Genomic DNA, 23,449 nt, shown 5'->3' with positions numbered 1-23,449 from the left:
TGCACTCACCTGTGCCCTAAGAAATGTGGTGATGATTGCCCAAAGACTTGCTTGGTCAATGTTTTCAAGGCAGATCGGGTTCTCGAGTGTGGGCATTCAATGCCAAATCTTCCATGTTGGCAAAATCAAGACATCTCGACGGTTCGTTGTCCGGTGAAGGTGAATAAAGTAGTCACAGGGTGCAATCATACTGTCTCGGTGGCGTGCTGGGTGAATGTGGCCTCGGTCGATTATCATTGCAGGGCCGTATGCCGTGCTCCCTTGCCTTGTGGCCATGCATGCAAGAGGCAATGCTTCGAATGTGTCAAAAGAGAGGAGAAAGGAGACCTTCAAATCAATCATGACAGGTGCCAGCAACAGTGTGGCCAAATCTACACTACATGCGCCCATATTTGCACTGCTACATGTCATAGTGACAACAAGACCTGTCCGCCATGTCGTGCCGCCTGCGACGTGTATTGCGTTGCGGCCATTCCAAATGCTCGCGGCTCTGCTATGAGCCTTGCGCCCTTTGTGCGGAAATAAAATGTCTCTCTGCCTGCCCTCATAGTGTGTGCTCAATGCCTTGCGCGGCACCATGCGATCATATTCCATGTTCCAAAAGATGCGACAAAGTGCTTGAATGTGGCCACCAGTGTCCATCACTGTGTGGAGAAAAATGCCCATCCTCGTTCTACTGCCAGATCTGTGGGAACGAGGACATTTTGAGCCATGAAGTCGACTTCATCCTCTGCCAGACTTACCAGGAGATCAAACTGAACGAGAACCCGTGTATATTCCCCGTATGTGGTCATTTTCTGACCATGGAAAGCATGGATGCGCAGATGGACCTGAAACGGTACTATGTTGTCGATGAAGAGGACAGGCCCACTGCCATCAAAACTGCGGCACCCCCCTTCTCTATAGAGGATATAAAAACGTGTGCCACTTGCCGTGGCCCGTTGAGAGATATCGCCAGATACGGCCGGCTGGTTCGTCGCGCGTTGCTTGATGAGTCGACGAGAAAACTGATTCTCTGCCTCAATCAAACATATGTCCCACTTACAAAAGAGCTTCCCAGGCGCGTTCGACAGCTACAAGAGGATAGTTCGAGAAGGTCGTGCTTGTTATCTTTTCCATCAATCTGAGTGATTCGCGAGATAATCTCATCCAGATCATGAAGGGGATGGTTCAGAACGCACACCCCCGGGCGCCAGGCTTCGATTTTGGAACTACAAAGGCAGGTGAATGAGTATTGCAGCAAAGTGCAACCTAAAGAACAGCCCTTCGAAAAGGTTCGCAGCATGGTTGAAACCGCTCGACGACGCCAGAAAACAACAGGCAAAATGGAGTTCGAAGACAATATCCTCCAGACCAAGGGCTTTCTCCAGGGAACAGCCCTCATCCTCCCTCTTGACCTTGCTTTACTGGCCGACTTCTTGTCACTCGCACGGAATGCCGGGTCAACCGGACACCAAGTGTTGGTTCAGTTAGAAGAGGTCCGCAATGGATGCCAACTCCTCATCAACAGTGCTTCTGCACACAATCGACTACCACAGCAGGTGGAGGGCCGTCTTTTTCTGGTACAGCTGTATGCGCTCGCGCGGTCGCATTCCACAATGAAGGTTGGAGAGAAGTTGAGACAGGAAGCTCATAATATTCTTGATGAAGCCAGGCATCTTTGCATGCAATACTCCGGGCAAACACAGGGGTTGGCTGAGGAAATTGACGGCGCTGAAAAGATGCTCTCAGGAGGAACCTTCTACACTGCCGTCACCAACGAGGAGCGCATAGCGGTCATCTCAGCCATGGCGCGCGAATTCCGAGGCACTGGACATTGGTACTATTGCCGCAACGGACATCCATTCACCATCGGAGACTGTGGAGCAGCGATGCAGTTTGAGTATCCGGAGTGCGGCAGCCCTGTAGGAGGCCATGCCACGAGGCTGGCAGAGGGAGTTACCAGGGCAAATGATATGGAGAGAGCTCTGACGGATGAGTTGGAAAGAAACCTGGGAAATCTGGCGCTGTGAGCATTGGAGTGTGAGGTTGTAGGATTAAATTCGAATTAGCGAGGTGAAATGTGAAGAATCCATGGATATTGTGACGTTCTGGGGAACCGTTCCCCCCCCCTCAAAACTGCCCGTCTAAGCGGATCCTCCGATCATCTCCAACACAACTCCTTCGCCTCCCCTCCCCCACGCCCGTCTATGAACCGATGAATTGATTGACCTTCTGTAATTGAGGGCCCCCCTTGCACCATCATCGCATTGCAGGTGCTTACCGCCTACTCTCCCTCCTAACCTCATCCGCGCCCACGATGGCCAGCCCACCGCCCGTCCCCGAGGACCAGACCCGCCTCCTCGAGGAGGCGTTGGGGGTGGTGAGGCAGCAGTCCGGCATGATGCGCAAATGTCTGGAGACGCCGGGGAAGCTTATGGATGCGCTCAAATGCGGGTGAGAGCTCTTCAGGTTCCTAGGCAGCGACAAGTCGGGCGCAATGGGTTCGTGTACTGATTGACGTTGATGGTACAGCTCGACACTTGTCTCCGAATTGCGAACCCCCAGCCTCGGTCCCAAACAGTACTATGAATTGTACATGGCCGTGTTCGATGCGCTGCGACATCTCTCCGTCTACCTGAAAGAAAACCACCCCGTCAACCACCTTGCCGATCTATACGAGCTGGTCCAATATGCCGGCAATATCGTCCCTCGTCTATACCTGATGATTACCGTGGGCACTGTGTATATGTCGGTTGAAGATGCGCCGGTCAAGGAGATTATGAAGGACATGATGGAGATGAGTCGGGGCATCCAGCACCCGACCCGTGGCCTGTTCTTGCGATACTACCTGTCCGGCCAGGCAAGAGATTACCTGCCGACGGGGACTGGTGATGGCCCAGAAGGTAACATGCAGGATTCGATCAACTTCGTTTTGACGAATTTCGTGGAGATGAATAAGCTCTGGGTTCGACTTCAACACCAGGGTCCGTCCCGGGAACGCGAACGCCGGATACAGGAACGCCGCGAGCTGGAACTGCTCGTAGGCAGCAATATTGTCCGACTGAGCCAGTTGGTGGATCTTGAGGGGTACAAATCTGGAATTTTGCAAGCCCTCTTGGAACAAGTCGTGCAATGCCGAGATGTCTTGGCGCAAGAATATCTGCTGGAAGGTACGGCTTGTCCTGGTCATACAATATCCCCGGTCATTTACTGATTTTTTGAAATAGTCATTACAAAGGTCTTCCCAGATGAGTTCCATCTTCACACCCTGGATCTCTTGCTCTCTGCGATTGCTCGACTCAACCCCCATGTCGACCTGAAGAAAATAGTCATTGGGTTGATGGACCGTCTGTCCTCCTATGCAGCTCGGGAAGGAGACTCAACTGCAGAGCCCGAGGTGCGGGGAAAGAGCGAAGAAGAAGCTGTAGCTCGTTTGTTGCAAAAACTCGAGCTTTCCAAGGAATCTAAACAGCCAGAACCTACCGAAGAGGCTGCGATGAGCAGTCCTTCCAAGGAGAATGGCGCCGAGGAACCACCCAAGGATCGCGAAGAGCCATCAGAACCTACCACAGAAGACAAGCAAGCCGCCAACGGGGGCGAGGCGAAACCTGGGATTCCCCCAGAAATCAAGCTATACGATATCTTCCACGACCAGGTGGTCAATCTGATCAAGACCCGCCTGTTACCGATTCAAGATACCATGGCGCTCCTCGTGTCACTCGTCAATCTCGCGCTGAATATTTATCCGGATCGGTTGGAATATGTCGACCAGGTCCTCGACTTTGCAACCCAGAAGACGGCCGAGTACGCCGATCATGCCGACCTTCACTCGGCGCCGACGCAGCAACATATTCTCCACCTTCTCAATGCCCCCCTCCGTTGTTATGTTTCGATCTTCACAGCCTTGGCACTACCACACTATCTACCCCTTTTGACCTCACAGTCGTACCCCACTCGGAGAGCCATTGCAGGAGAGGTGATCCGGACTCTTTTGAAGGACAAGATCCTAATCTCGACTCCGGAGAACCTCGATCGTGTGCTCCAAGTGGCGAAGGTGCTGATCAAGGAGGGTTTGCAACAGTCCACCGGATACCCCGGGGTACAGTCCCAGCGACGCGGGGGAGAGACCGACGAGACAATCGAGGAGCAAGGATGGCTGGCCAGATTAGTACATTTGATCCAGGCGTCGAACAACGACACTCAACTGAAGGTATAGTAGCTCTGGTCGGTCTATTGGGGGTGGGCTAACATAATTGGCAATAGCTTCTTCAAGCAACGCGCAAGGCATACACTGATGGCAACGAGCGCATCCGCTATACCACACCGGCCATTGTGACCGCCTCGATCCGGTTGGCCCGGAAATTGAAGGCGCGTGAGCACTACGATGACAATTGGCAATCACAGTCGTCTGCCCTCTACCGATTCATGCACCAGTGTATCAATAACCTGTACCAACGAGTGAACCCCGGGTGTGCGGACCTGGCGCTTCGATTGTTTGTGATGTGCGGTGAAGTCGCGGACCAGACTGGTTTCGAGGAGGTTAGCTACGAGTTCTTCGCACAGGCGTTCACCATCTATGAGGATGCGATCAGCGATTCGCGCGCCCAGTTCCAGGCTGTCTGCGTCATCGCGGGTGCCCTGCATGGCACCCGTGGCTTCTCCAAGGAGAACTATGATACCCTGATCACGAAGGCCGCGCTGCACGGAAGCAAGCTTCTCAAGAAACCGGACCAGTGCCGCGCGGTGTATCTTGCAAGCCATCTCTGGTGGGTGGTCGAGAACCCGCAACGCGGAGAAGAGGATCCCAAGAATGTAAGGTTTTTTTTTTTCTTCTTCTTTCTGCTGTTACTTCTCTTTGCGTTCAATTCCAAGTTCATCTGTACTAACACGAAAACTCACTAGCTTTACCGCGACGGCAAACGAGTCCTCGAATGTCTCCAGCGTGCCCTCCGCGTGGCAGATGCCTGCATGGACACCGCCGTCTCCGTCGAGCTCTTCGTCGAAATCCTCAACCGCTACGTCTACTATTTCGATCAGCAGAACGAGACCGTCACCACCAAGTACCTCAACGGACTCATCGAGCTCATTCACTCCAACCTACAGACCAGCGAGGACGAGCCTAACCCGAACCTCGACGGGCCCAAGCGTCATTTCCACCGCACGCTGGAGTATATTCGCACTCGGGAGTATGAGGGTGTGGTGACGGAGTCTCGGCAGTAAATGAATTGAGGAAAGTGCGCGCGGCACGCATGTTAGATATCCCTTGCTTGGTTGGTTTGAGTTGTGGGTTTGTTGGAACGTCCGCCGTGGAAAGATGGAAGATAGCGTTGCAGGATATTTGTATCCAAGTACCATTCCCTAATTATAGGTGTCTTTTTTCCTTAGCGGACGTGTTACCGGTAAATTCTACCGCAGTGTAGGGTGCAGATTGTCACCATCGAAGACTACAGGCCCATCACATCACCCAAGTACAACTACAAAATCCAGAACAGAAAAGGACGAAGAAACCTTCGATCATGCAATTGGTCAAGGCCGATGACGGAGGGGATAGACCCGATCTCCCCGGATATCGCTGCATAATGTGAAAAAAAGAGAAGCCCAGTAACTCATACCATACAGACACACACATAAAACCAAACCCGGATGCCCCCGAAGTTCACGTAAGACGTAAAGCGCAGAGACTAATCAACAAAGGACAAGAAATTTCAAACCCCATGTTCAGTTAGCACCGAAGAAAAGAGACACCACCAAGAAGAAAATGTTGGGAGGGCGTGAGAGTATGACGTGAATCCGTGACGCTGCAATAAACAAAAAGAGAACAAGAAAAAAGAAGTCGTCATGCCAGCAAGAGTGGTTCAGCGGAGCAGAACGACCCGAGTTCCGATCTTAGAAAAGGACACGGAAAAGCGAAAGAAGAAAAGTGAACCGCTAATGGAATGGATGATGCATCGCGGGATTACGAAGTCCCGCCGTACAACCCAGTCGGAGGCGAGGAGTACTGTCGGAACACCGACGAAGCGCCAAATCCACCGAATGGCGCCAAGTTGCTCGTCCCGGGAATCGGGCTGCCGATATCACCCGGCACGATGCTGCCCCTATGACCAGGAACCGCGCTGTTGGTATCCGGCTCGAACTTGACATGTCGACCGTTCTCGTTTTCTCTGATCGAGAACGATCCGCCGCCGTTCTGAGGGTTGCCCTCCGTGTCGCAGATATCTAGCATTTCACCCAACGAGATAGAAGGCTCCGCCGAAGGACGCAGCTGTTCTACCTGCTGGAGAACATGATTCACGTCGTGGAAACCGCCGGCGCCTTTCTGCTGGCTCGTCATGTTGAGCTGCTTGCAAGCCTGAATCACCAGGAGACGGATGGTGACGGGTCGAGACGTATGCGGCCGATGATGACCACCGGCTGCAAAAACATTTTCAGCCCAACCACTCCCTGCAAAATGTTAGCACAAGAGCTATAACCCCATATGGAAAAAAGAATGCTCACCAGGAATTCCCCAGGTGGAGGAGCCAGGAAAAGCAGAGTTTGCGAATGGCGCACCCCAAGTATTCCCGCCTACCCCAGAGCCAACCGCAAAGTTGTTTTGCTTGGTTCCTATCAAGATATTAGCCAACTCATTCTGTGATAAATTGCCGAGTCTACTCACCTAGAGGCTCCGTGAACAGTGATGACCCCTGGAAACTAGCTCTCGCTGGCCCCGGGAAGGATCCAGGAGCCGTGGCACCGGGCAATGATTGAGACAGCTTAGATGAATATGGAGCATCGGTATCATCAAGAAGCGCGCTGCTCCCTAGATGAGAGCTCAAGTCATCCACATCTCGCTGTGACGGACCTTGACCATTGACCTGCTGGTCCTGCGAAGTGCTTGACGGGCGATGAATAGGGCTGGGTCGGGTGATCGGGAATGGCTGGGAACCATGTTCAAGCGGGGAGCGATCAAAAGAACTAGACGGTTGTCGTGAATGAGCTTTTGGTAGACCTGCCTGTTGCATCGGGAATGCGCCAGTCGCCCCATGATGTCCGGAGAACGGCAGGCCATGTCCAGGGTCAGGCGGGAATCCCCGGCCCGGTGGCATCGGACGCACGCCGTTAATGCCAGGCGGTGCAGGGATACCGCCAGGTCCATTAAATCCCCGCAAGTGATTCATCATTCCAGAGTTCGGCGAGTACATTTGCAACTCGGGTGGAAGAGACGGTCGTTGACCCATGCCGGGTAGACCTGGAGGGTTGGACGGCAAGCCACCCAGTCCCGAGAATCCAGGAGGGTTTGTCCGACTTAAAGGTGACAGTGGTGCTGAAGGCTGAGGGTGATGTAATGGGGGCGGCTGCTGGTAGCTTTGTCTGCTCCCAATGGTCGACGCCCCCGACTGCCCCATTGAGCGCGGCGAGATAGACGTGGGATGGGACAGATCGGCGCTTGCAGGCTGCGAGTGTGGAGACGAACTGTATGAGCCCTGCTGGGACGGCTGTCGTGTTCTGGCAGGAGTTGACACTTTATGGGCGATGGGACTAGCCACCGAGTAACGCGGAGATTGCAAGGGACCCGAAGGGGCGTGGGACTGCAGGTTTGGCGGAATAGGAACTGGCCCTGGGTGTGGGGGTGGGTATTTCGGTTGAGAGGGAGCTTCGCGCTTCCCACCACGCTCCTTGGCTTCCTGTTCGGCCTTGACTGCCGCCTCTCGGTCCTTCTTCGCTTGCTCCTCGCGCAGCTTGCGCTCTCGCTCCTCCTTGGCCTTCTGTTCTCGGGCTTCGCGCTCCTCCTTTTCCTTGTGCTTGGCTTCCTCGCGTCGCTTCTTCTCTTCCCGTTGCTCACGTTGTTTGCGCTCAGCCTCGGCTTGTCGCTCCCTTTCTTCCTTCAGTCGTCGCTGCTTCTCGGCTTCCTTGCGCACGCGCTCCTCTTCCTGGGCCTTCCGTTCGGCTTCGCGCTTCTTCCGTTGCTCTTCACGCTTTAAGCGCTGTTCCTCAAGCTTCTTCTCCTGCACGGCTTTTGCCGCAGCCTCCTCGGCCGCCTTCTCGGCTTCCCGACGAGCTTTTTCTTCCTCCTTGGCCTGCTTTTGAAGCCGCTTCTTGTCCTTTCGCTTTTGCGCCTCGCGGGCCTTCTTGGCATTGCGCTGCTCATTTCGTGTCTCTTCTTCCATCAGTTCCTCGAGGAGTTGTTTCTGGCGCTGTTCGGCGACCTTTTCTCGATATGCTGTCATAACCCGTTGCTCAAACATCCGGGCAGCAAAGATCTGGAACATTCGCCGCCCTTCTTGCATGCGCTGTTCCTCGGTCATAGCATCCTGCCGTAGCTGTCAGTAACAAAACGACAAAAGGTTGAACTCGAGCGCTAACCATTTCGTCCTCATCGAACTCTTCTTCTTCCTGACTGTCATAGTCTTCTTCATCTTCCTCCTCTTCTTCTTCGTCATCGTACTCCTCATCGTCGAGAGGACCGTGGTTATGACCTCCATGGAAGGATTGGTGGGCAGCAGCTATGCCGTACTGGGTGTCTTCTTCCCGTTGCATTCGGCGCTCGGCCAACTGCTCCATCATATCGATGAAGTGTTTTCCGTCATTTTTGAGAAGATCGTCTGCAACAGTAAGAATACCATCTGGAAGCACAAAAACGAACGAAGAGAGTAAGAATCAGCCAAGCTTCATGATATCAAGCGAGGGTCATCCCACATACCTTTAACGGTCAAGCTGTTTCCGAAAGCAAAGAAATCGGCACGCGCAGCGCGGGCTTCTTCATCTTCGAGCTCGTCTTCACTGTACAGTTCATCGTCCTCTTCTTCCTCTTCCTCCTCCTCCTCTTCTTCCTCCTCGTCGTATTCTTCTTCCAAGTCATCCTCATCCTCGGGAAGCTCCTGAACTCGACCTCGAGACGGGTGGAACTGGCCGTGGGTGCGAGTATGCTGACCAGGTGATCGGAGAGGGGGCTGATACAATCGCGGGGGAGGGATGATGGGTGCCCCTTCGTCGAAGGAGCCTTGGTTGTTGTTCGCGTACTGCTCGAGCTCTTCGTAGTATGCGTCGTACAGAACCTCCAGTTCCTCCTCGATGGCGGTACGTTTTCGGCCACAGACTGTGCAGCTGCAAGAATGCTTTTGCTGCTCTTTCATCTTCTTGAGCACTGCATCCTTCTCCACCTTGACCAGTTGTCGCCGTTCCTCTTCGCCCAGTTCAAACCAGAACGTCCTAATGTTCTCGCGTTCCTCAAGTGATGACTGGTTCCAGATCCCGCCCTCCTTGGTAGGTCGGACTGGGTACCGGCTGACATATGGCAAGGTCGGTGGGGGTGGCGGAGGGTGGGAGAAAGTAGCGGAGGGAGTCGAGAGGGGAGTTGAGCTTCCATCGGCAATGGTGTGAGAACCAGAACGACCTTTCTTATTTTTCTTCTTCTTGGATTTCCCGCCCGCGGCAGTCCCATCCAAATCGGTCATTATCGGTTGGTGGAGGTGGTGATGTGCCCCCACTGATTTGCCATTTGCATAATCGGTACTGGTAGCCATGGGGTGCGATTCGGTGTCATCGAATTCCTGACTTCCATCGTGGGAGTGCTGATCATCAGTCATGGGTAGCTCCGCATCTCCGGGGGTGCGGGGATCGGGGTGTTGCGCGGCGAGACGAGCAGCCTGTTTCTGTCGACGTTTTTGCTTCTTGCGATTCACAGTAGGCCCAGATGCATCGGCTGTCCCGGTGGATGTGCTGGGGCCCCGCGCATGGGCCTCGCCGTTGGTAGCTGGCGTCGGGGTAGCAGGCTCTCGAGTTGCCATGATGGATGAGGATTGAGTTGTAGAAACTGCCTCAGCACCATACTAAGAATCCAGGAGAGAAACGTCAGTCAAGAAGGCAACGCCAGGAGAGGGTGGAGGCGGGGGGGGGACAAAAGTAAGAGGCTAGGCGGAGAGCGGAAGAGTCAAAGAACATACCAACAAAGCTCCGCAGAGTCCCACGCAGGAGCCAACTCAGCAGAGTAATCCCCCCTTTCACGTAAGTACAAAAACAATCGATCGCTTGCTTTGTTGTTTCACTCTCAGAGGGCTTTTGTTGTGGCAAATGGGAGGGGTCGATGAGGGTAAGCGTATGGAGGGGGTTGAAAGGAAGGCCAGGATCCTGGCGGGTCGAGTGTGTTCAGATGCTCGAGACAAGGTGCCAAGGCGCTGGAGGATGGAGGGAAAGAAACAGCCAGGAAGATCCCGGGCCAGCCAGATCGCGAAGTCCTGAAGACGCGGGTCGTATGAGGCACAACTGACTGAATGGCGGATGATGGACGGAGACGATGGCTTTCCTGCTCTCTGGCTGGTTGTCGTGCCGCCGCAACGGGATAGCCGCCGCAAGCGAGATTGGTGCCTAGAGACTCAGGCAGAATGTCACAGTTGTCAGGTGAACCAACCATGCAATGCTATTCTATGAAATTCCGTAGGATAGTGTTTGTATTTAGTCAATCCCGACAGTCTCAAGTGGTCGATCTTTGTGTAGAGGCATCCTGCACGGTGGACCTTGCTGGCGCCGCCATTCACAGATCACGTGGAGTAGCATACCGCCTAATTCTGCTCGATATTGACGTGTGCGGTGTGTCACGTGGTCGTTAGGAAAGTATCCAAATAGGAAGGTATCGGGTCTGCTCCACCATAGGAGAAACTGTGTGAGACAGTCACGGCGCTAAACAAAAATAACAATTGGGAGTAAATCGCTACCAGGAAGAGAGAGTGACGAGAGGAAGACGGAGAAAATATTCTTTGGGAATTTCTATTCTAGTCCCAATGCGCCAGAAATCCTCGTAGCCGGTCTCCCCTTCAACTTATGTACTTCCCTTTAGCCGGCTTGAGTCTTAGATTATTTTTTCCCCTTCTTCTCCTCGACTTCCAAGGCTCTCTAACTCTCTCTCTCTCTCTTTTACATCTATCTTCTTCACGTGGTGATCATTACAGGGATCCTGGGGTTCCCATTCCCTCAGCCCCAGCGCGACCGCCTTCCCCCCCCCCCCCCAACCCTGGCCCCGTCACGTCACTGTTTTGGTGTGTATCTTCAGGCCACCCAGTCTCTCATCGTTGTTGGACCTCTTGGGCGCGAACAGTCTGTGTTTTTGCACAGGGCTGAACTCTTCAAATCTCGCTTCTGTGGTTCTTGCGGACTGAATAGTCCCCTGCCCCCCCCCCCCAACTCCCAATCCAGCTTCCATTACCTTCGGTTTATTTTCAACGATTCTTGAGGATTGCAAAGGCAATCTGGTCTGCCATTGAAGATGGCACAACAGCAGAATGATAATGTGATGCGAAGGTGTGTGTGCATCTTGTTTTGGTCTTGCGATGCCTCGAACTCGCCGTCAACACCTCGAACCCGACCGGAAGAAGGCACCGCCCTCATCTACAGTGCCATTGTTGATGGGATCGGGGCGGTAACTCGTGGTTGCGGCATTTCCTAATACTAACCTGACCCTCTATCTAGGAAGTTGGTCATCATTGGAGACGGTGCTTGTGGAAAAACCAGTTTACTCAGTGTCTTCACCCTTGGCTATTTCCCAACTGTGAGTTCGACCCCTCAGGCACAAGATGCAAGGGACAGGAGAGGCTAATCGATGCTCCAATTATAGCACTATGTTCGTTGACGATCCGATCTGCAGTGAAACGCACGTTTCAACTGACTATTCTGATCATTAGGTGCCGACGGTATTCGAGAACTACGTGACGGATTGTCGAGTCGATGGTCGCTCAGTGCAATTAGCACTTTGGGATACCGCGGGACAAGAAGACTACGAGAGATTACGACCACTGGCCTACTCCAAAGCACATGTTCTTCTGATCGGATTCGCGGTGGACACGCCAGATTCGCTGGCCAACGTGAAGCACAAGGTTCGTCTTGAGGGTTATTTCAAGCTTTTTTCTGTCTTCATCTCTGACATTGTCCGGTATAGTGGATCGAAGAAGCGAACGAACGATGTCCCGGTGTGCCGATTATCCTGGTCGGCCTGAAGAAGGATCTCCGTGAAGACCCGCTGGCGATCGAAGAAATGCGCAAAAAGTCGCTGAAGTTCATCACGACCAAAGAAGGCCACGAGACCGGAACACAAGTTGGAGCGCGCAAATACCTCGAGTGCTCATCCTTGACGGGCGAGGGTGTCGACGACGTCTTCGAGGCGGCCACACGCGCCGCACTCCTCACATTCGACAAGCGCAAAAGCTCATGCTGCGTGGTTCTATAATGACTCGATTTTGTTTTGCCAATCGCCGACATTTTCTGCGTCAGCGCTCCTCTCTCTTCTCGGCTTGGAATTCGACCCACGTTGGTTTGGCTGTCGAATCGACCGCCACGCTTCGTTGTATTATGCATCACTGGCGTTTGGGAGGTTTCTTTCTTGTTTCTGCTTTCTTTTTTTCTTCGAGTGTCCACCCGATCAATTGACCTGGGTACGTCTGCTTTCCAGCACTTTGAACTGTGTCTATTTTCCTCGGGAGTACATTCTTACGTCTTTCCTTTGGGTCACTCCTTTTTTGTTGAACCTCATGCACGTTGCAGCTCGGATTTCTCTCCCTTGTCATGTCGATTCCCCGAAGCGCATTGCGATTCCACTCATTATGATTCCCTTCTTGTCGTGTAGTAATTCCGGTCTTATGTTTTTTATCTTGCGATGGTTTCATACACAGCCCACTTGTTGCCTTTTCAGGGACTATATAATCCACTTCTTCGCCACGATACTATGGCATTCCGATGGGACTTGTGCGCACCATTGCTGAAACATGTAAGATCAAAAAGACCAGTGCCATTTCTTCTTGGACCAAAGAAAAAAAAAATAGACAAATGCATATAGTACATCAGCGCCAAATGATACACAAACCCCCGATTCCCGGGCCACAAGTGTACAATTCACCAATCGATGAGTTCCCCAGCCCGACAAAAGAGCCAACCAGAAATAGAAAGGAGTCAACCTCCCCCTCAAAATCAAGATTTCTTCACCGGCCTCGTCCATTCATGATTCCACCCCTCAGCCGAAGGCGACTCGGTCTGCAGACGGCCATACTCGATGGGGAACAGATCGGTGAAAACGCCCTTCTTGTTCATGGACACGCGGAACAGCTTGCCGCCATCGCCGGCGCCAGTGCGCAGCTCCTCGCACGCGCTCTGCATGCTCTGGTACTGGCGCATCAGCTCGAGCTCCTGGCTGCGGCGCTGCTTGGCCTGCAGGAGGTGCCAGGCGCGGTGGATGGTCCAGTGGCGGAGGTGGCGGTTGCGCGAGAAGCGGAGGGGGCGGGGGGTGATGGGGTGGTGGAGGAAGTAGCGAATCAGGGCTGTTTTTTTGTTGAATTGTTGTTTAGTATATGCGTACCTTTGTGTTCGTGTGGGGGGGAAGGGGATGATGATGATCCCGGGGACATTGGAGAATGGGAATTGAACTCGTTGAACTCTGCTGAGACGTACTAACTCGTCTATCTCCCTGCCATTTGCCCTGCGCTGCTCCCGTCGATGAGAACGGCGCTGATTGTATGACGGCGGTGGTCGGGCCGGGTTGTATTGCTTGCCGGTTCAGGGTCTCGTGGCATACCCGCGAGACAGTCGGGCGGGCGGGAATCAGGGACATGGGGATGCGGAAGACATTCGCAAGAGGTGCGAGCGCCGGTGATAAATACCGCATTGTGGGATCTGTGGAGTGGGAGAGGATGTTGGAGTTGTACGGGGGAATAATTCCTTGACGGCAGAATCTTGGCCGCCTATTTAGCCGCGCGCTTATCGTCGCGTTCCTCGTGCCGTGCAAGTACTCGATTGATTTGTATTCGACTTCGTTCTTTTTTCTCCTTTCTTCTTTTTGTCTATTGTTCTCCAAATGATATTGTGTAGATTGCTTAACAAATTTAAAAAGTCATAAGGCCAGAAATTCAACGATAGATTCACAGATTCAAGCATGTTGCAAGTCGTAAGGCATCACAGTCAAATATGCGCATAGAATGACCGTCCCGCCAAAATCGTCAGAATGCCATCAAGAAACGCCATGGAATGCAATCAACACGCCGAGAATAAGAGGGGAGGGAAACCAAGACAAGACACTATCAAAGGATCTACCGCCTGGCATGCTTTTTCGCTCGGTCATAGTTCAACACTTTACGTCGCCGGTGAGTCTGCGCCAGCTTCCACCGACAGTACAGCACCAGCGCATCTTTCAGCAGCACGAAAACACATCCGCCCACCACACTGCGGCCCCACCGGGTTTGGAGAAGTCCCGAGCGGCCGCGTTCAAGGACAGAGGATGGCGTCGTCCAGGATTTAGGCAGAACATACTTCAACAAGCCACCCACCGAAGCCGAAATGGCCGGGAACACAAGTGCCCCGAGAACGACATCCGCAAGGTTGCCGGTATCATGGATGATTTCGTTCTGTCGCCGCCCAAGCCCCAAGACGGGCCCGTGGTTTTGGTCCGCACCCTGGCCCTGGCCCTGTTCCGCTGGGCCGGGACCATCCTGACCCTCTCCAGCGGGGAGGCCTTGCGCTTCTGCCGGGTCATCCTCGTTGCCCATGCCCACTTGCAACTCCAGGTCGAACTCCATAAGAATCTGTCCATTTGCATTTTCTCCAAACCGGTTCAGGCCCTCGGCCTGATCTTGCTGTTGGGCATCATCTAAAATCTCCTCCGCCGCACGAGGCTGGACCTCGGCAATCCATTTTCTTTCCAACTGGCCAAAGAGCCGGTCATACATTGCGCCATAGAAACTTTTGACGTAGGGAAGGGCGGCGAAGGTCATAGCGGGAGTGGGTGGCCACAGGTCAAAGTCAGCTTCCTGTCCCGGGTTGTGGGCAGCGAAGAAGAGGACGGGGATGGCTGGGAGTAGGCCCTCGGCGTAACGCGTGCGGGAGAAGATCAGCACGAGAGGGATCAGAGGCAATCCGAGATTTAGTCCAGGATTCCATATACCATCCACACTCTCCTCCATTATTTGTTTGGCTTCCTCGGTCCCGAAAACAAGATACATTGAGTAAGCACCATGTGCACAGCATCCCGCCCATACCGTCCCGGCCACGGTGAATACCATGCCCGGCAAGACCAGTCGCCCCGCTATCCGCTCCATCAGGCGAAGAATATCGACAATGTAGCTGCGTGGGCGAGTGACGACAATCTCGGTCTTGCATTGAGGACACACCATCTTTGCACCGGCGCCATTGCCTCTGCGCGACCGCGGGTTCTCTAGGTCTGCAAGCCAGTCTAGCAAACAAGCCTCATGGGCTGTTAAAGCACATGGGCACGGCGACCGCCATTCCGAATTGAGCGGCGACTCCTCCGTCTCGTCTGTATAGCAAATCCAACACTTGCGTGGTTCGTCGTGATTGGAGGTATCAACGGGAACTGAGGGTCGACTGGCGGGCTTGGTGGAGACGTTGGTCACACTTTCTGCACTCTGGGTGGAGGAAGGGCTCTTGTTCAGAAACACCGTCTCGGTATCCTCCATCGATTCAGCCTGGGGCGTTGCGCCGTCGTGCATGGTGGAGCTTCCGTCAAGGTTGGCGGATGTGGAGCCATCAGAGGATCGAGTCCTGCCTGCTGCAGAATAGCCTGGGACAGATGCCATGGTTGCGACGAGTATATCAAGCACCGTCGGTGCGGAGAGAATCGGAATAATCGACTTGAAGCTCAAGAGGTAAAGCCAAGGATAGGGCTCAGCATCTTCCGAGTAGAGGAATGCAGCATGTGGTTCAGGGTAAAAATGATCAGAGGAACTGTTCAGGACTTGGGAACATCCCCTAAATCGTAGACAGCTCCATGCAAGTGGAGGTGCACCGATGAAAGCCTCGGATGCGATTCACGGCTTCGGGGTCACGTGTAATCACGTCAGAGTTGACGGTCACACGGAAAACGCCGAAAACAACCTCGACATCAACACCCTGAAATTTATACTATACCCATAAATAATGGCCATAAATTTGAAGTCACTTGATGGCTGAAAATGGAGAAGCAAAACTATAGAAAAGATAGAGATTCTGAATAAAAAGAACTTTTACTCCCTTTAAGAGGCTTTATTCTCTATTTACTATATTTTTGGGATATATAGGCAATAAGACTATAAGGATATGGATTTTACTCTCTCATATGCCTTCTAAAGTCGTCTGGGCGAGGCGAGGGTCAGTAGGTTGTATGGTGAAGTATCCACCGATGGAAGAGCTGGCCACAGAGGAAAGTATATTTAATGGATTTCTTCCGGGGATATCACACTATGCAAAGATCACTTTAGAAGACATGGTTCTATAATGCTGAGTAGTTCATGCTGCTCCAATTATTCGCAGTGGTACATTGCTAGCTCCTACCGTTTGGAACTCGCCTGCAATTGTGAGAGAAACCTTCCACTCCAGCGTATGAGTGTGCCGGATACTCCACGAAGTAAAAGTGGGGTAGACGGAGGCTCTGGATAGATAGCGCTTTTTCCCGGACGTTAGACCATTGGGATGGAGGAAAAGCTGGAATATACTGCCGAGATCGATCGGCTCATTGCCCTTTCCAATCGATATCACCAATGGGGTCTGGATATCCCTAAAAGCCGTTTCAAGCTTAAAGTCCATAGAAGACAATATTGTGTCGCCGCGGACATTCTCTTTGTCGTAGGTCGGGGCGCGAGCTGAAGTCCGACGCCAAAGGAGTATCTTGAGTTCATGAATATGGACATCCGGTGTGACTTCTTTGACGTTGGTGCTGATCTTATCGCGCTGAGGTACCACATTCAATGTTATGGGAATAGGCGACGGATGATCCAGCTGGAGAACGTGAGGAAAAGTAAATTCGACTTGATAATGGAATTCTGGCACGCTGGATGATCCAAAGGCCTTGAGGGTCTTTTGTTTGAGCGACAGACTCTTATTCTCCATTCCTGGTAGCAGCCGCTGACTCTGGATCTTGCCCTGAGTCCGGGATACCTGCAAGCTGAACAAGTCGGCTTCCTCCACGGGGTACCTTACAGTGACCGGCCAGGTCACGGTGTGAGCTTCAGCCGAGCCACTGCGAATGTATCGCAACTCGGATTTCAGAAAATACTCCACATAGGCCTCGCAGGAGCCAATGGTGCTTTTCCCTGCCGAAATAAAGGATCCAGGCAATACATGGCAAGCAGGATCGTCTTTGTTGAGTGGAAGAAAGCTGGCCTTTTGAATCCGGTTTTGTGTCACCGTGTCGATGGGCTCCGTCGGAATATCAATGGAGAATGGCCAGCTGAGCGACTCGTCGCTACCCTCAGCGAGGTGCAAGGGCCCGCGCGAAATAACATCTAGTTTGTGGTTGATGAGATTCCATTCGCTGCGGTAATGAGTGTACTTGTGTTGACTGTAGGTGCCGGGCCCCTCCTGTTCTGAGATTCGGACCCTTAAGCGACCGATCAGGCCTAGTGTCACGATGGCGTCGGGTGCGACGATCGGCGCGTGGCGCACCACGTTGCCGATGATAGTGTCACCCGGAGAAAACGTCCAACCTGGAGGTGCCGCAACGTCAAATTTGAGGTCTTCGGGTGCTGTGGAAGGTGGCATGCTGTGTCTGTGTAAGTGCAAAGAAGGCGGCCTTGGCTCAGGACAGGTAGAAGTACCCCCGGTGTTACAATCGAGCACGGTGGGGGTGAACGAGTGGATCTGCGAGCCCCAGGAACAGCGCCCATCCGTCATCGTGCCCCGCTGACTCTAGGTTATGGCCCCGCGCTGTTGGGGATGATCATCTCACCTGTATTTTCCAACCCTCCCAAGGTTCGATGAGGCAACCTGTAAATATGTGCCTGTTTGCCAAGGCATGTAAATAATCCGGGGGTGGGAGAATTGTTTATCCGAGATATCCTTCTCCCCGAGGTTTTGAGGTTCCTTTTCTCCCTCCACTCATCTACCTTAGCACAGCCCAGGGTGTTGTTAAGTATGTCCCAGGCTCAGGATCTGCCAGCACACAAGCCTTGCCGTGTCAACCGTGGTGGAATCACACCCTTTTGCCAAAGAACAAGACGCCGAGATTTTCCTTCAACTGGGGTATCACGACCAAAAGATTAGGTTGATGTAGAGGACTCAATCGATGGAAGCTTCAATCTTTGCATTCGAAGCACTTGAGGAACCCAGTTTTGGTCATACATCTCAATGATATGCGGGATACATTCATGTTTCAGGGCTTTGGCGTTCAATCTTCCAGCAAAACTCAAGTATACATCAATGTTCTCACTCACCCAAAAGACAGCACTTATACTATGATACAAATTCGTAGCTCCCCAACGCCAACTTGAAAAGAAAAAAAAAAAAGGCGATGCTACTTCTTCCAAGCATTCTCGATGTTCCCTTCATCTGCGATATGATTGTATGGTCGATCATAACGCTGCTCCACCTCCGCGTTATGCTTCTTCACATCCTCGGGCAAATCTTCTTTCAGGTTCCCCTCCATGTCTGCCATGGGCGATTGCTTCCCATCCTTCAGGGTAGGCTGCGCTTTGTTGGAGGGGACCGGGTGGTTTGGAGCCTGCTCCGTCTCCGAGCTGTGGCCGTCGCCGGATTTGGTGTTGGAGGGGTTTTGCGCGTACGTGCGTCGGGACAGCAAAGTAATGGATGACCGACCGATAGGTTTGAGAGAAAATCGGGCCTGCATTGAGGGCTGGAGTCGTAGGAGGCTGGCCATTATGAAGGGCGGATTTGGTTGAGCCTTGGATTGACAATGCGATAGGGAATAGGAAATCACCCATCGACCCAAGCGATCTTGTGCATACTAAATACTTCTTCACTTATCTCGAAGATCCCGTGGAAATCAGGTTTCCAGCCGTGAAATGGCCCGATATCTCACCAGCTCTGGGCATGACGTAGACGCGCTGTCATACCCGCCAAGAAGTGGATTGAACGCCGATGATTTGAGATCTGCGGAATCAATTCAATGTTGACTGCGATAGCTCCCGCTCTTCGCGTAAGCCGAGAACAACCGTTTTGTGCTCTTTGCTCAGATAATGCGCATCTACAAAAAACCCAGCCAGAAGCCCAACGGCCGCAAAGGCCACATACTAGCGATGGAGTCAGCGATTAGGGCTAACTGCCAAAAACAGCAACTCACCATAATCCACATGGTCCGGAGCGACATATAAAAGGCGTGCCGTGCCGCTAACTTCTGTGTCATGGGGAGCGTCTCAATCAACTCGATGCTGGCGGTGGCACCGCCATCTGCAAGCTGGCTAGCCAGCTTCTCACCCAGAACTCCGACCAGCTTAGGACCTTCTTGTACCATTTGGTTCTGGAATACCACAGCTCCAATTACCACAGACACGGCCGTGGAAAGACTGCGCACAAATCCAATTGTCGCGGTGGCCGTCGCGGTGTTCTCTACGCCAACGATCGCCTGCAATGCCAACAGCGGACCCTCAAAATTGAGACCCACGCCCGCGCCCGAGATAATTTGAAACCCCATAATTTTGCCCCAGTTGGCTGTGTCCTCTAAAATGATGAGGAGCCCGACCCCAAGCGTCAACAGAACCAAGCCGAACCACATGGCAGGTACATATTTGCCAGTTCTCTGAATAAAAATCCCCGTCAGCGCCGCCGAAATGGAAATGGACAGCACAAGCGGCAAGAGATAAACCCCAGACATGATCGGGCTGACGCCGAGCACGGCCTGGAAATAAAGAGGCAGGTAGTACGCCTCGCCCATGAAGATAAACCCATGGCAGAAACAGACCAGGAACGAGGCGACCCCGGACTTGTCTCGAAAAAAGATCAGAGGGATAACCGGGTATTTGACCATCTTCCACTCGTTGACCACGAACAGCCCCACAACCACGACCCCGAATACAATCAGGCACACTACTGTTGCTGAATTCCAGGGATGTGTGGCGCCGCCAAAGTCGAGACCGAGTAGCAGCATGATGGTGCTGCCAATCACGAACACGCAGCCGGACCAATCCACTGCTTTGAGACCATCCCTGATCGGTGTCCGTGGAGTTTCGAGTCTGAGAGTGAACCACAGCAGCACGAAGACGAGGCCCGTGATAGGCACTAAATTGCAGTTAAATCTCTGAAATGGAAGAGAAGGTGTGCCACAGATACATACAGTTGATCCAGAAGCACCAGCGCCAACTGCCATCATATGCCGATATGGTTAGCCATGAACTATACCGCGGTGTCTCCATGAAAGCACCATACTCACGTTGCTCTCTCCGTGAAAATACCCCCAAGCACAGGTGCAACACCACAAGCCAAGGCCCATACCACAGAAATGAGACCAAAATACAAGCCCCGATCTCTCAAGGAGAACAGATCGCTCACACAGATATTCACCAGCGTCAAGAGACCGGCAGACCCTAGTCCTTGCACCGCGCGCCCAAACAAAAGCAGAGCCATAGTATCTCCCACCGAGCAGATTAGGCTGCCCGCAAAGAAGATGACGAGGGCAATCAGCAGCAACGGCTTCCTGCCCCAGATATCCGACACCTTGCCCCAGGCTGGGATGGTCGCCGTGTTGGCCAGGATGTAGGAGCTGCCAATCCATGTGTAGCCGGATTTCGAGTGGAAATGGCCCGCGATAGTGGGCATTGATGTAGTTATGATGGTGACGTCGAGGGCAGCCACAAATACCGCGGCGCATAGCGAAAACATGACGATTGACGTTTCGAGCATGCTGCGACGGGAGGAATCGCCATTTTGTAAGGAAGATGGAACTGTGTGTTGCTGGCTTGTACTGGCCATAGTGACTCAGTGTTTTGCTGCTTTACTTCTTTTTTTGAACATGAAAGAAATCCATATTATATATAGATGGCGTCGTGATCGTAATCGTGTTCGGCATCCCGGGTGGGGCCGGCGATCAACGGGCACACATTTGCTTGCTTGTATTGAAGGAATAGTAAGTAATACATAGATCCACTCCAATCGATTTTTTCCCCGAAAACCGAATCACTAAAAAGTGTAACAAAAAGCTACTGACAAGACTGGGATTCGAACCCAGGTCCCCTGATGGAGATGCGGAAACTGATCAGATCAGTAGTTCAAGTGGGCCTGAACCGCACGCCTTAGACCGCTCGGCCATCTTGCCATAGTTAGGAGAATATTGAAATTTTTCGTTTCAGGAGCCAGTACCAGGGCAAACCAAGCATTTGGCCCCCTACGGCAGCAAAAGCCCTCTGGGCCCTAAGATACCACCAAATAGCAAGCAAGGCACCAGCAGGAAAATGACGAGAAGCGATTAAAAAACCACCATTATCACCACAGACAGAGAGATGAGGTGATTACCGGAGAATTCAAGAAAGACAATTTGGAAAAGAGACTAAGACCAATCCTACGCACCACATATCCAGTTAGGGCACAAAGTTCAGTGGTTAGCATGTTTCGCCATCACCCGAACCCCCTGCGAATCCATCCTTGGCATCGCAACTTGATAATCATGCAAAAACGCAACGTCGCTTGCATCCGTCTCCCAGAGACTCATTTCAAATTTTCGCACCAGTGCCGCCACCACCAGACACAGTTCCGCGCTCGCCAGCTCAACTCCCAAGCATTTCCGGCTTCCCTTATTAAACGCCATTTGGAACTTCCGACGCTCCTGGCCCTCCTCCCCGAGCCAGCGATCGGGGTCAAAGGCAAACGGGTTAGGAAAGACGATCTCGGTCGTGTGTGCGCTCAGAGTAGAGGTACTCATCGGGGTTCCAGCGGGAATCGTATAAGACTTCTGACCCACGGACGAAGAAGAGGCGGTGGCATAGGATGAAGGAGTGTATGTAAATGGCTCAGATACAACACGGGCTGTTCGAATTGTGACGCCGAAGGAGAGCCGGTTCCCTTCTTCGATGACTGCTGACAGGTACGGGAGCTGTTCTAGCTGGGTCCAGCGAGCAGGGCTGGAAACTGTACTGAGCTCTGTGCGTAGCTTGTCGAGAATTGTGGGGTTCGCGATGAGGTGGTAGAAGATGGTGTTCAGCGTGTGGGCGGGCGATTCGGTCCCAGCCAAAACGAGTAAAGCACCTTCCTGCTCGAGTCGCAGCAGGGTCTTTTCCGAGGCCGGTAAGCTCGGGTTATCAAGAACCGAGTCATATACTGATTCTTTCCCTGTTGGGCCTATGGGCTTTTCACTGGTAGCTCCGGATTCTTTGGCTTTCATGATACCGACCAACTCGGCGCGCACTCTCTGTTGAATGTGTTAAAAAAGTCCGAATGGAAAAAAAGGTACATTCCCTCGAAAGCCTTACGTCGAATAGATCCAGCATGTCCATCAGACCAGGGGGCATCATGGGTCTGCTGAGAGAGTGTGGAAGAGATTCCAAAAAGTCGGAGATCCACGGGAGATGCTTGTTCAAATGGATCCCCTGTAGAAGTCGATTGCCGTTATCACGAAGAGTAGCAGCCTTGGTCTCGTCGGCAAGAACATTGCCTTGATGAGCAAAGAGGAAATTAGTGGCAACACTGTTCTTGGTTAGTTGTATGGCATTGCTCATGCGGAATCACAGGACCATACTCATTAGAGAGAGCAAAAAAAGCGTCCGACAAATTCACCGGTGTTTCTGTAGAAGCGTGCTTCCCAATCAATTGGCACAATTGATCAACCTTCTCGGTGATCAAGCGTTCCAGAAACAGAACATTGCGTTTACTGAAAAAGGGCACCAGAGCGTCGCGACGGATTTTATGGAGACTGTGATCCACGGTCGTGCCTACTCCTCCGGGGACTCGAAGGGCTTTGAGTGGGTGGTCATATTTATCCCGACGGGTCATGGACGGTGCATAAATTGTGTTCAAGTAACCGACATCGCTGAGGTGAATCTCATCCGGAGTAATTCGGAGGATGGGGCCTGATAAGACATGACGATATCAATTTGTCGTCCCTGTCTCGGTCTTGTTCATTGTAGATGCCTTGGAACATACCATACTGCTTATGGAGTTCCTGAATCTTGAAAATATACTGGCCAGGCTGAATGGCATCGAAGTAGAACTCATACCACCAGGTCAACGCTGCGAGGCGGGGCCCCGGAATGGAAGCCAGAGGGTGGAAATGGAGTCGCCGAATAGCTTCAGCGACTGTCCATAGCACTATTAAGACCAAAGTGGTCTCGATTATCTGGAGGAGCGCCATAAGGCCTTGCGATTAAGAAAGAGTAATCATTGAAAAACACAAGGATAATGACTGGCTGTTGAATTTAAACACCGGAACATAAGAGTCGAATCAATCGAGTCAGTTGAGTAAGAGTAAGCGGAGGACTCGACGGCCCCGGGGTGTACGAGTCGCAGGATTGACTATGTGGATCCCGAATGCTCCGTCCGCGTGCCAGCTTACAGTTTTGAGTAACACATACATCTAGGAAAATCTATCTCCGCCTGTTTATTTAAATAAGTATTTATGGATTTGATTGCAATGTTCTAAAATGTCTACCGAAACAACATTAGACCCATTGATATTGTTCTTTTGGGTGAATGCTGCTCTACCCAAACGGGACTTTAAAGTCTTGTCTGGTGGAGCATAAACCTGATCTCTTCATTCAACAACACGGCAAGATGGCCGAGCGGTCTAAGGCGTGCGGTT

The 23,449-nt window shown here is 52.4% G+C and overlaps 10 protein-coding genes across 10 annotated transcripts; 3 read left to right on the top strand and 7 right to left on the bottom strand.

Moving 5' to 3' along the window:
* Positions 1-1,283: 1,283 nt before the first annotated feature.
* On the top strand, positions 1,284-2,012 carry NUU61_004828 (NF-X1 finger and helicase domain protein; the record flags this gene model as incomplete). Its single annotated transcript, XM_056655410.1, has 1 exon — positions 1,284-2,012. The coding sequence occupies one exon, from the start codon at positions 1,284-1,286 to the stop codon at positions 2,010-2,012; it is 729 nt and encodes a 242-aa protein (XP_056511023.1).
* A 287-nt stretch (positions 2,013-2,299) lies between these two features.
* NUU61_004827 (vacuolar protein sorting-associated protein 35) lies at positions 2,300-5,202 on the top strand (the record flags this gene model as incomplete). Its single annotated transcript, XM_056655409.1, has 5 exons — positions 2,300-2,436; positions 2,515-3,152; positions 3,210-4,192; positions 4,246-4,794; positions 4,885-5,202. 5 exons carry the CDS (start codon positions 2,300-2,302, stop codon positions 5,200-5,202), a joined length of 2,625 nt encoding a protein of 874 aa, XP_056511022.1.
* Positions 5,203-5,938: 736 nt separating this feature from the next.
* Positions 5,939-9,749, bottom strand: NUU61_004826 (uncharacterized protein; the record flags this gene model as incomplete). Its single annotated transcript, XM_056655408.1, has 5 exons — positions 5,939-6,423; positions 6,478-6,585; positions 6,638-8,273; positions 8,326-8,585; positions 8,663-9,749. 5 exons carry the CDS (start codon positions 9,747-9,749, stop codon positions 5,939-5,941), a joined length of 3,576 nt encoding a protein of 1,191 aa, XP_056511021.1.
* Positions 9,750-11,285: 1,536 nt separating this feature from the next.
* On the top strand, positions 11,286-12,178 carry rho2 (uncharacterized protein; the record flags this gene model as incomplete). The annotated part of the gene is made up of 4 exons (XM_056655407.1): positions 11,286-11,374; positions 11,425-11,503; positions 11,637-11,828; positions 11,891-12,178. 4 exons carry the CDS (start codon positions 11,286-11,288, stop codon positions 12,176-12,178), a joined length of 648 nt encoding a protein of 215 aa, XP_056511020.1.
* A 737-nt stretch (positions 12,179-12,915) lies between these two features.
* NUU61_004824 (mitochondrial 54S ribosomal protein mL40) lies at positions 12,916-13,606 on the bottom strand (the record flags this gene model as incomplete). The annotated part of the gene is made up of 2 exons (XM_056655406.1): positions 12,916-13,262; positions 13,393-13,606. The coding sequence occupies 2 exons, from the start codon at positions 13,604-13,606 to the stop codon at positions 12,916-12,918; spliced, it is 561 nt and encodes a 186-aa protein (XP_056511019.1).
* A 421-nt stretch (positions 13,607-14,027) lies between these two features.
* On the bottom strand, positions 14,028-15,530 carry NUU61_004823 (RING finger domain protein; the record flags this gene model as incomplete). The annotated part of the gene is made up of 1 exon (XM_056655405.1): positions 14,028-15,530. One exon carries the CDS (start codon positions 15,528-15,530, stop codon positions 14,028-14,030), a length of 1,503 nt encoding a protein of 500 aa, XP_056511018.1.
* Positions 15,531-16,218: 688 nt separating this feature from the next.
* On the bottom strand, positions 16,219-17,469 carry NUU61_004822 (uncharacterized protein; the record flags this gene model as incomplete). Its single annotated transcript, XM_056655404.1, has 1 exon — positions 16,219-17,469. The coding sequence occupies one exon, from the start codon at positions 17,467-17,469 to the stop codon at positions 16,219-16,221; it is 1,251 nt and encodes a 416-aa protein (XP_056511017.1).
* A 751-nt stretch (positions 17,470-18,220) lies between these two features.
* Positions 18,221-18,583, bottom strand: NUU61_004821 (uncharacterized protein; the record flags this gene model as incomplete). The annotated part of the gene is made up of 1 exon (XM_056655403.1): positions 18,221-18,583. The coding sequence occupies one exon, from the start codon at positions 18,581-18,583 to the stop codon at positions 18,221-18,223; it is 363 nt and encodes a 120-aa protein (XP_056511016.1).
* A 241-nt stretch (positions 18,584-18,824) lies between these two features.
* On the bottom strand, positions 18,825-20,631 carry NUU61_004820 (MDR family MFS transporter; the record flags this gene model as incomplete). The annotated part of the gene is made up of 4 exons (XM_056655402.1): positions 18,825-18,956; positions 19,007-19,941; positions 19,997-20,022; positions 20,093-20,631. The coding sequence occupies 4 exons, from the start codon at positions 20,629-20,631 to the stop codon at positions 18,825-18,827; spliced, it is 1,632 nt and encodes a 543-aa protein (XP_056511015.1).
* A 619-nt stretch (positions 20,632-21,250) lies between these two features.
* On the bottom strand, positions 21,251-22,957 carry NUU61_004819 (cytochrome P450; the record flags this gene model as incomplete). Its single annotated transcript, XM_056655401.1, has 4 exons — positions 21,251-22,063; positions 22,125-22,338; positions 22,391-22,721; positions 22,795-22,957. Coding segments are annotated over 4 exons (1,521 nt in total), but the record flags the coding sequence as incomplete, so codon positions are not given.
* Between the last annotated feature and the right edge of the window lie 492 nt (positions 22,958-23,449).

This window comes from Penicillium alfredii (genome assembly GCF_028826965.1).
Source record: "Penicillium alfredii strain IBT 34128 chromosome Unknown utg000007l_segment0_segment0, whole genome shotgun sequence".
Taxonomy (NCBI): domain Eukaryota; kingdom Fungi; phylum Ascomycota; class Eurotiomycetes; order Eurotiales; family Aspergillaceae; genus Penicillium; species Penicillium alfredii.
This window is presented reverse-complemented; position numbering and strand designations above follow the sequence as displayed.